Source organism: Triticum urartu, chromosome 6 (assembly GCF_003073215.2).
Source record: "Triticum urartu cultivar G1812 chromosome 6, Tu2.1, whole genome shotgun sequence".
NCBI lineage: Eukaryota > Viridiplantae > Streptophyta > Magnoliopsida > Poales > Poaceae > Triticum > Triticum urartu.
The window spans coordinates 13,635,823-13,646,931 of NC_053027.1; the positions used below are offsets into that span (position 1 = coordinate 13,635,823).

At 46.2% G+C, this 11,109-nt stretch overlaps 2 protein-coding genes across 2 annotated transcripts; both read right to left on the reverse strand.

The window, feature by feature from the left end:
• Nucleotides 1-448: 448 nt before the first annotated feature.
• Nucleotides 449-2,796, reverse strand: LOC125516117. Its single transcript, XM_048681590.1, has 3 exons — nucleotides 2,410-2,796; nucleotides 1,322-1,363; nucleotides 449-904 (listed from the first exon to the last, which is right to left on the reverse strand). The coding sequence occupies exons 1-3, from the start codon at nucleotides 2,476-2,478 to the stop codon at nucleotides 698-700; spliced, it is 318 nt and encodes a 105-aa protein (XP_048537547.1). The 5' UTR covers nucleotides 2,479-2,796; the 3' UTR covers nucleotides 449-697.
• A 146-nt stretch (nucleotides 2,797-2,942) lies between these two features.
• LOC125516116 (pentatricopeptide repeat-containing protein At1g28690, mitochondrial-like) lies at nucleotides 2,943-4,674 on the reverse strand. Its single transcript, XM_048681589.1, has one exon. The coding sequence runs from the start codon at nucleotides 4,517-4,519 to the stop codon at nucleotides 2,972-2,974; it is 1,548 nt and encodes a 515-aa protein (XP_048537546.1). The 5' UTR covers nucleotides 4,520-4,674; the 3' UTR covers nucleotides 2,943-2,971.
• Between the last annotated feature and the right edge of the window lie 6,435 nt (nucleotides 4,675-11,109).

Genomic DNA, 11,109 nt, shown 5'->3' on the forward strand with positions numbered 1-11,109 from the left:
TTGCTTTGATTTTTTCGACATGGGTGTTCTGATCGAAGTTCCGAGCTTGTCAATGTTATATATGTTGGTTGTGTTTGTTTCCTTTTTTTCGATATGTTTTTACTTCTTTACTTGATTAATATTTTCAGGTTGATTGTAGAAAAACAACAGCATTTCACAACCTACTTTAGGGAAGGGAGCAACGACTGGATGCCCTGAATAACACCAAAAGATCACCTTGCTTTTGGCAACTAAGCAAAAATTCCACATGGCATATCTAAGAGAGCGAGGGCTCGCACCATCAGAACTGCTGTGGCACCAACACTGACAGAAAGATATTGCTTGGAGCCGCCCGAGTTTGAGATGTGCACGCATACACAATAAATTGGACAAACCTAGATAACCCAGTCTAACCATGTGACTGCTGCGTTCAGCAGTATAAAGTGACTGAAATACATATAGCACAGGCAGTATGCAGTTTTTTTTTCAACAATAACACGGAACCAAACTTACGCCATCGCTGCATAAATAGATTGTATATAACCCTTGCCTGCCAGTCCAAAATATATAAACTGCGCAACATGATTTACCAACAGGAAACCCTCTTCAGCAGGCTTACAAGCATTAACACACACGCATAGTATATACACCTCAGAGTAGCAATCAAGTTGATGACACAGCCAAGGTCGTCTATGTTAGGAACTACCGTCAAAACTACTTAGGATGCATGAGGCGCGCCCTCAAAATTACACATTGCTGTCAAGGAACCATCATATATTCCGTATGGGAACTGACTGAGATGATGAACTGCTGCCAGTGCTACTACAGGCATCCATGTCCATGCTGAATCGATGGCAACAGGTGCATGGAGACAATCAGAATCCATATCGCCTACAATCAGAATCAGGACACCGCTACCCAAACTCTGATTTCTCATGCAAAATTGTCAGTAACAAACTTGTTTAGTGATATAAGGATAAAACCAGAAAGATGCTGCAAACATACAGTAAATCGTCAGAGCTATATGGACCACTAAACCACAAGTTAGATGACAGAGCTCCCCTGAGCAAGGTTAAGAGTATAGGCCCTTATGCTACTGCAGAAAGGCAGAATAAGGAGTAGATACCAGAAAATGGCAAAATGTAGCATTAATTTTCGATAATTATAACACTAGTCAATTATTAAGCAGAAGGGAGAATTAAAAAGAACCGGGCAGCAAACGATAATAGGACTACATGGTAAATGATTCGACACAAAACAGTAACAAGGTGCGGGTATGTAACAAGGTGGCATGGCTCAATGTTACCAACTTCACATAATATTTAAACAGGATGGCCGGTACCTGTATTCCTTTTCTTTCCTTCTTTTTTGAGGACGCCGGTACCTGTATTCCAGCATCAAATAGTGATTCAGAATTATCCCATGTTGAAGCAGTAATTTCCTACATTTTTCACAAAAAAATATAAATTGAACCAAAAGGATAATATTCCTCAACTTATCTCACTGAAAACAAGGTTTAACTAAGGACAAGGTTGCTCTCAGTGAATCAAGAGCAAAACATAGATTGATATATGGTCACACAAGGTTTTGGTTACCTCGAACCATTGCAGCCAGTTTTCCTATATATTGCCTAAACTGATAAGGAACTACTATCGACAATGATTCAATATTTTCAGAGCAACTGAAGAGAACGAAAATTATAATTATACTAGAAAAGCCTCAGTTTCAAGCAAGTTTTTGGAACTACAGGATCTGGCATTAGGACTATATAGTAGGAACCTGAACCGTTGTCTAACATTTACTCCCTCTGTAAACTTTTAAAGATCAAATCATCTTATAAAATTTTACAGAGGGAGTAGAAGTTAGAACCCAAATTTAAGTCCTTCTGGATAGCTAGCACAAAGTCTAAGTCAATTATCAAAACAGCTTGCTGTAGCTGGTGACTAACTAGGGGGTATAAGCACCCAAGAAAATGTGTTCTAGAACTAAATGCTTTGTAATATTTGCATTTGACAAATGTCAATGCCAGCAGCATTTGTAGTCGCAACTCATACATTATTTGTGGATCTATGTACCGCCGTATCATGCAATTCAGACAGTAGATAACTAATCATAGACAGCTTTCCAAAATAAATATCTATGGCCAGTGTTAGTTAGTGTTACCTCTAGTTGTGCTCTTTTTGCTTAGTTATTTCCATTACGATACCTATAAATAGTGCTTCGTGGAACAAGAGCAAAGATACACTAAAGGTTCTGTTGGGCATGCTTTATGTCTAACACTCGTATGTTGAACATATGCATAACATTCAATCTGGATCATCTCACACTATGAACGTAGGAAAAATTATCACTCCCCAGGGATATTTAATCAGGGAATATGATATTCTTCAATCAACAAGAAAATATATTTTAGCTCAGAAAAGGATTTACCCAGGCAATACAATATTTGCCTGTTGCTAGTTGATTTCCAGAATGAACCACTCCCTTTGTCAGCTCCATTAGTACTACCGTGCAGTTCTCCCCTCAACCAGAAACATACTCCAATCAGTAAAACTGGAAACAGAAGAAACAATGATCTGCAAAATCTGGTTATATGCAAGCAATAGCATGCTCTAAATATAGTCTAAGCCAAATATTTGCTGCTGTCAATTTATATGTACTCAGGGAAATTGATATATGGAGGTCCTACAATCTGCTATTGAACTTGAGCTACGTAGTAGGAGTATGTTTGATTAAGCTGGCCTAGCTTACATAAATAAACCTCTTTGTTGTATTTCAGTGGCTAATTAAGTTGATACAGGTTGTATTAAGATTTGTGAGCTACTCTGCATTGTAAATAAGTCGACTTTGCTAACTAAGCAACCATGCATGTCCAGAATCGATCAGACATTGTACGCTTTCCTTTTGCTGTTGGAGCACCAAAGCCCAAGAACGAATCAACAAAGGAAGGAAATCCCCCAAAATATCATGAAAAAATCACCGTTAATTTGCATCAGTTGACAGGTGGACAGTTGTCAGACCCAACCCAGCTGCATGCTGCATCTTTGAGCACACCACGCTGTTTCATCATCTCTCTAACTTGGTGCACGGAGTCCCATTTTCCGGCAGCCGCAAGGGTGTTGGAGAAGGCCATGTAGGCGCCCGGTCTCCCGGCGCGGCTCAACTCAAATACCTCCCTTGACGCAACATTGGCAATGTCCACGTCGCCGTGCAGGGTGGCCGCCCCGAGGAGGGCCGCCCACACGTCAGAGTTTGGCCTTGTCGGTATCCCCCTGACGAAATCGTATGCCTGGCGCACGCTGCCGAACCTGCCCAACAGGTCCACCATGCAAGCGTAGTGTTCCATCCGTGGTTTGAGCGAGCAGTCGCGCTCCATGCTCTGGAACACCTCCTGGCCTCGGGACAGCAGTCCGGCGCGCGCGCACGCCGACAGGGCGCTCAGGAATGTGGCATGATTTGGCCTGACGCCCCGCTGCTGCCCCCGCATCTCCTCCAACAGCAAGAGAGCCTCGTCTGAAAGGCCGTTCTTCCCGTACCCGTCGATCATCGAAGTCCATGTGATGACGTTCCTCTCTGCCATCCCGTCGAACACCCTCCGCCCCTCCTCAACTCGGCCGCACTTGGAGTACATGTCGAGCAGCGCACTCCCCGCCTTGATGTCAGAGATGACCTTGCTCTTGATGACCTGGCAGTGCACCTGCTCCCCGAGCTCCGGCGACGACAAGAGCGAGCACGCGCCAAGCACGCTCACGCATGTCGACACCGTCGGCCGGAACCTCGCTCGCTGCATCGCCTTGAACACCTCCAGCGAGCTCTCCGCGGTCTCCTCCATCTTGCTGTACCCCTCCACCATCGCGTTGTACACCACGACGTCCTTCTCGTCCATCCCGTCGAATATGGCCTCGGCGTCCCTGTACAGACCTTGGTTCATGCAGCCGACGATCAGCGCCGTCGAGCACACCATGCCCGGCTTTGGCACCATGCCGTACACCCGCCGAGCATAGCCCAGCGACGCGTTCTTCACGTAGGCATCCACCAACGCCGCGACGAGGATGTCGTCGAGCTCCGCGAGCGACCTGACGACGCGCGCGTGGACCTCCCTCGCAGCGCGGGGCAGCGCCAGCGCCGCCGACAGCTTGAACGCCATGGAGAGCGCGAACACGTCCAGGCGGCCCGTGGAGGCCGCGAGCCGCCGCACGATCCCCAGCGCCTCCCAGGGGAGCCCCAGGCGGAAGTACCCGGCGACGAGGTAGTTGTGCGCGGCGTTGGTCGGGCGGGGCATTCCGTCGAACACCGCGCGGGCGTTGCGGTGGGAGCCGCACCGCAGATGCAGGATGAGGAACTTGACGGAGAGGTCGGCGGTGGGGCGGAGGCCGGAGGTGAGGAGCTGCGCGTGGAGGCTCTGCGACTCGCGGCGCGGCGGGGGCGCGTTGATGAGGCTCTGGACCGCGGCGGCCAGGGCGGCGGCGGTCCGCAGGTAGCGGGGCACGCGTGGGGTTACGGAGCAAGAATGGTGCCAGTGGGAGTTTGTTTCTTGCATCTCGCCGCCGGCGACCCGGCAGCTCGCCGTCGGCTTCGGCTCGGGCCTTTGGGTGTGAGGACCCTTGGAGGATCTCACGAACAACTCCGGCAGCAGGCGGGTACAGAATGTTTCCTTCAGAGATGCCTCATACAGGTTTCAGAAGTTCAGTCAAGTACTCAGTTGTCACACGGGCGGCGGCATACAGGTTTCACAAATCTCACACCGTCAAGTCGTCCGTCAATAGATCTCAGCCGTCCGTCGCCATCATGGACCTGGTGGGCAGTGGAGAGTGGAGACGCGACACTCCCCTCCGGTTGAGATGGAGAGAATTGTAATTAGTGGAGATCAATAATTTAGTTTAGGTATATAGAATTGGCGCGATTTAATATCGTTTATGTAGGACATTGTATTCCTCCCTAGCAGAATGATCTTCAGGTATTGTAGTCCGGCATACCTTTCTTTGAGCAATCGCAGCATTTCTTTTCTTTCTTTTTTGCGGGGTAAAGAAAGATTTCATTGCTCAAGGAAGCATATCAGCGTTAGACAAGTTTACAATAGAGTCCAACCCTGAACACAGCCAGACCGCGGTATGGGGAGTGCAACGATCATACGCCGCAAGCGCATGGCTAACTTTATTCCGCGAGCGACTAATGAGAGTAAAAGAAAATCTCCCTAGGGTCAGCAGCTGCTACCCTACGAATCTCCTCTACGTGCACTCGGTACTGAGACTGATCCTCCGAATGCATCTTCAGCATCGACACGGCTTCTGCACTATCGGCCATCTCCACTACGATGAGCAGCATTTCCTTTCTTGACCATGCGGTGCGCTAGAATAACTTTAGGGAGATGGAGACTTGCTGCCAAATCCAATGGATCAGGTAGCTCGGTGAACACCAACGACTAATTGGCGATGAAGGGCTTGAGCTGCGATACATGGGAGACTGTATGGATCAAGCTTGTCAGAGGAAGATCGAGCATGTACGCCGCCTTGTCGATGCGTTCGGTGTTTTTGAACAGTCCAAAGTACTTGAGGGTGAACTTGACGTAGGGATGATTCACCAACGAAGATTGTGCATAGGGTTGGAGCTTGAGGAGGACGCCCTCGTCGACGGAAAATTCGCGGTCCTTGCGACGCTTGACCACATGTGCCTTCATACGCTCATGTGCGTGCTAGAGGTGCTCCCACAACACGGTGAGGAAGTCTTGCGATCTGCCGCCAGCTCGGCGAGGGATGCTGGTAGATCGTCGACCATCATTGACATAGTGGCATAGTTGGGGTCGACGTCTTAGAGGCATACACCCTAGTGGGATATGATATGGTGAATTATACCAGAACTCTTTGATAACCCAAGAGCGTAGGGGATGCAACAATCTACAATGTTAAGTATAAACTCAAATTTATTAATTCAACACTAGGAGGTCAAAGAATATTTGTAAGTTTTAGTTGTTTATAGTCGTCAATTCAATTGAATACAGTAGCAATGAGAACATGATGAATGTACTGTTGTATGTAGTAGCTAGCATAGCAGCAGAAATACCTGGCAGTTGCCAAGTATAAATAAATTAACTTAAAGAGGGCAAGTTGTAATATTAAACGTAGGCATAGAGATGGATAGATGTTGCATGGATGACATTAACTTATATTTTGGTTCCAGTTCTCTCAGCATGCAAAGTGTTCACCTCAATGTCACACTAAGCAATGTATTTAAAGTCTTCTCTTCCATTAAACCATGCAAAATCTGCCACATAAGAGTCATGCATTTAACTTATAAATTACAATTATTTTTGCATTAGTCTATGCACGTAACAATGCCACATCATATATTCATGTTAGTCATCCCTCATATTTTTGTTCGAAATGATATTTTTAACTGTAATTCAAAAGTTTTTGTTCTATTTTTAGAGACTTTCTTTTATTGATTTTCAAGCCTATACTTTCTTTTCATTAGATTTAATTATTTTTGTCAACTACTTACGCATTTTTTTAACAAAGTTACCGTAGCATTGCGGAGAGAGAGTCATCATCACTACTCTATTTCAGAGTTACATTAAATCCAAGCCATCTTCTGCTGCAAAACATTTCTTATTTTTATTTCCTTACTATTTTTCTCCTTACCGTGTGCCCCCTCTCTTTCAAATTGTTTATTACACTACTATCCTACTGCAACGTGCGGGGTATTGTCTACTTACTCCTATAAAGTATGATGAAGTACCCGCCTCCTGGGGCATCGGCACTCGCGAGTTACCTCCCCATCGTCTGATACCTCATTGTAGCACACTCGGTTGTCCGATCTTCACGGACGTTACACACCCACCCGATTCCCTCAAGGGTCCATGAAGCATGGGTCGCGGGCACGCTCGGGGCACCTTTCTACGATTGTTTTCGTTCCGTCTATGTGTGTCATCTCGTGCGCTGCTCTGCATGCATCGGGTGAGGCCGGGTCGGCATGTCAGCGTCATTCGTTCCTTCTGACTACTTTGTTCACGCGATCCGAGTACGTGGCGTGCGCCCAGGTAGGGGTGTGAGCACCGGTTTCCTCTGTTGGGTGACAACAATGATGAGTGTTATTTCTACACCCCTCTAACCTGAGTTTAAACTGAGATATTTCATAAAAAACAAGATATTCGCTCTGATATTGCTACTAATGACTAATGAATACAAAGGATTCCAAATATCCGATCTTTATTTTATTTCCAAGGGAAATGGACTATTTATGGAAAAAATCAAGCCAATACATCGAAAAGAGTAAAGTGGAGATAGAGGAGATCAAGTGGGAGGCGCACTAAAGAAAACTAAGCAAAAGACGACATTCCATATGACCAATCCCGCTCATACAGATAGTCGTATGGTGTGCCAACTGATGCGTCTGATCCACCTGAACAACCTTTATAAAAGGCCTGACGCCAAATGAGCAATAGAACAAGTCGCCACATCGTCATCTTCATAGCAGTCATCTCCATCAACCTTAGCAACCACCTTCATCACCATCATAGTTCTCAGTCATCTAGTCATACTTTGTAATCACACATCACATCCAGCATCCATTGTAAGATATATTATCAATCAATCGGTCTTTCATGATGTGTTATTCAATGAGTTCTTCGTGTGATTCGATCTCCACGTGTGAGTAGTTTGGTAATATCATGGGTTGAGGCAAGGCCTTGCAACCCGATGTATTTGTTGAAGTGGTCGATGGAAGTACTTTGAATTAACATCCCGTATGTGTAGCATAAAATGGTTTCGTGAGCTGTAAGGGGGGCGTCCTAGCCTTATTTTGGGCCATGCGCACCAACCCACTAAGGCCCATCCGCCTAGGGGAAGGAAAACCCTAAGGGGAAGGGCCCTCCACTTGGCTTGGAGGGCACTCCTCCCCTTTGGCCGCGTCCCCTCCTTGGAGGAGGGGCAAGGGTTGCGCCCCCAGCCCTCCAACACCCCTATATAGTGGGGAGGAGGGGCAAAGGCTGGACACAACATTTCCCACACCCTGCGGCCTCCTCTCTCTCTCTCTCTCTCTCTCTTGTTCTTCCTCGTTCGTAGTTCCATAGGCGCTTGGCGAAGCACTAATGGGATTGCTCCACCACGCCATCATGCTAGTTGAGATCCCATCTACTTCTCCTCCCTCGCTTCCTGGATCAAGAACGAGGAGACGTCATCGAGCCATACGTGTGCTGAACGCGGAGGTGTCGTCCGTTCATCCCTAGATTGGATTGGACTGTGATCGGATCGCGAAGAGTACGACTACATCAACCGCGTGGTATACGCTTTCGCTTAACGACTTACAAGGGTATGTAGATCCAATCTCTCCTCTCGTAGATGTCCATCTCCTAGATTGATCTTGATGAGTGTAGGAAAAAATTGTTTCCCATGCAACGTTCCCAACAGTGCGTTGGTCGGTCTGTCATGCAGTGCTTCGAGAATATAAAGGTTCGGTTGTGGGCTAGAATACAAGGATGGTTGGAACGATTCCTCTCCATGCAGGGGGAGGAGACCTTAGTGAAGTCCGTTACCCAAGCAATCCCAGCATATGCTATGAGTTGTTTTGACCTTACCAAAGGCCTCTGTGATGAGCTCAACAACATGATATGCAAGTATTGGAGGTTGCAACAACAAGACGAGAACAAATGCACTGGGTGATTGGGAAAAGATGAAGCTACCCAAAGATTGTGGGGGGTCTCGGTTTCAGGGACTTGTATTTTTTCAACCTTGCGCTACTTGCGAGGCAAGCTTGGTGGCTTCTCCAAGCTCCGGAGTCCCTTTGTGCAAGAGTGTTACGAGCCAAATACTACCATGACGACAACATCATCTCTGCTGCCCCCACAGCCGCGATAAGCTATACCTGGCGAAGTATTCTTCGAGGGCTTGAAATCATCAAGGAAGGATATATCTGAAGAGTGGGTTCTAGCGAGAATATAAGAATCTGGTTTGATCCTTTGTTGCCATGAAATCATTCGAGGAAACCACTGACTGGACGAGGGCAGAATATGGTCACTTTCGTCTCGAAGCTGATGAACCCTAATTTGAACTCCTAGGACATGAATCTGGTCAGACAAACTTTTCTCCACGAGGATGCTAATATGATTCTGTCCATTCCTGTTTTTGAGCAGCACGATGACTTCGTGACTTGGCACTTTGATGCTAAAGGGCTCTTGTCAGTTAAATCAACCTATAGGGTGCACACCGACTTGATTTGAAGGAGAAAACAGATGCAATAGGGAGATAGCTCGACTAATCTGGAGCGACACCGAAAGGTATGGTATGCAATCTGGAAAGTTTGTTGTGGGCAAGGTTTACCACATCCTTTGGTGATTTGGGCAGAACAAACACCCATTTCATATGAACATTGAACAATGAGGTGTTGATCTGGACAAGCGATGTGCAGTTTGCGAACGTCATTTTTGTACCGCTTGGGAGGGTGAATATGTCACGTCTAGTACCAACAATCACTGTATCGCGTCCAGCGGTAGTTAGAATATCTCCATTCATCTTTTTCAGAGTTTGGAAATATTTCATCTCCCTCAGTATAGAGTTTGTGGTACCACTGTCCACAAGGCATAATTCCTCTTCCATCGGATTGTCCCCGTAGAAAACTATATGAAACAAAGAATTTTCAATAAGAAACCTCATAGTAATTGCTACCTCTTTTAGCACTGCGTTGGTTTTCCTTGAAGTGGAAGGGATGATGCAGCAAAGTAGCGTAAGTATTTCCCTCAGTTTTTGAGAACCAAGGTATCAATCCAGTAGGAGGCTACGCGCGAGTCCCTCGTACCTGCACAAAACAAATAAATCATCGCAACCAACACAAATAGGGGTTGTCAATCCCTATAGGGCCACTTACGAGAGTGAGATCTGATAGATATGATAAGGTAATATTTTTGCTATTTTTATGATAAAGATGCAAAGTAAAATAAAGGCAAAGTAAATAGAAAAGTAAATAACTAAGTAATAGGAGATTGATATGATAAAGATAGACCCGGGGGCCATAGGTTTCACTAGCGGCTTCTCTCGAGAGCATAAGTATTCTACGGTGTGTGAACAAATTACTATTAAGCAATTGACAGAATTGAGCATAGTTATGAGAATATCTAGGTATGATCATGTATATAGGCATCACGTCTGAGACAAGTAGACCGACTCCTGCCTGCATCTACTACTATTACTCCAATCATCAACCGCTATCCAGCATGCATCTAGAGTATTAAGTTAAAAACAGAGTAACGCCTTAAGCAAGATGACATGATGTAGAGGGATAGACTCATGCAATATGAAGAAAACCCCATCGTGTTATCCTCAATGGCAACAATACAATACGTGCCTTGCTGCCCTTACTGTCACCGGGAAAGGACACCGCAAGATTGAACCCAAAGCTAAGCACTTCTCCCATTGCCAGAAAGATCAATCTAGTAGGCCAAACCAAACTGATAATTCAAAGAGACTTGCAAAGATAACCAATCATACATAAAAGAATTCAGAGAAGATTCAAATATTATTCATAGATAGACTTGATCATAAACCCACAATTCATCGGTCTCAACAAACACACCGCAAAAAGAAGATTACATCGAATAGATCTCCACAAGAGAGGGGGAGAACATTGTATTGAGATCCAAAAAGAGAGAAGAAGCCATGTAGCTACTAACTATGGACCCGTAGGTCTGAAGTAAACTACTCACACTTCATCGGAGAGGCTATGGTGTTGATGTAGAAGCCCTCCGTGATCGATGCCCCCTTCGGCGGAGCTCCGGAACAGGCCCCAAGATGGGATCTCGTGGATACAGAAAGTTACGGCGGTGGAATTAGGGTTTTGGCTCCGTATCTGATCGTTTGGGGGTACGTGGGTATATATAGGAGGAAGAAGTATGTCGGTGGAGCAACAGGCACTAGTAGAAAAAGGGTCTTCTGTCCCGGTTGGTAAGGGCCTTTTGTCCCGGTTTTTGAACCGGGACTAAAGGGTCGTTACTAATGCCCTGGCCCTTTAGTCCCAGTTCAAACAGGAACCGGGACAGATGGGCCCCCACGTGGCTGGTGCGCCGAGCCCAGGCAGGAGGGCTTTTGGTCCCGGTTGGTGGCACCAACCGGGACCAATAGGCATCCACGCGTCAGCATTTCA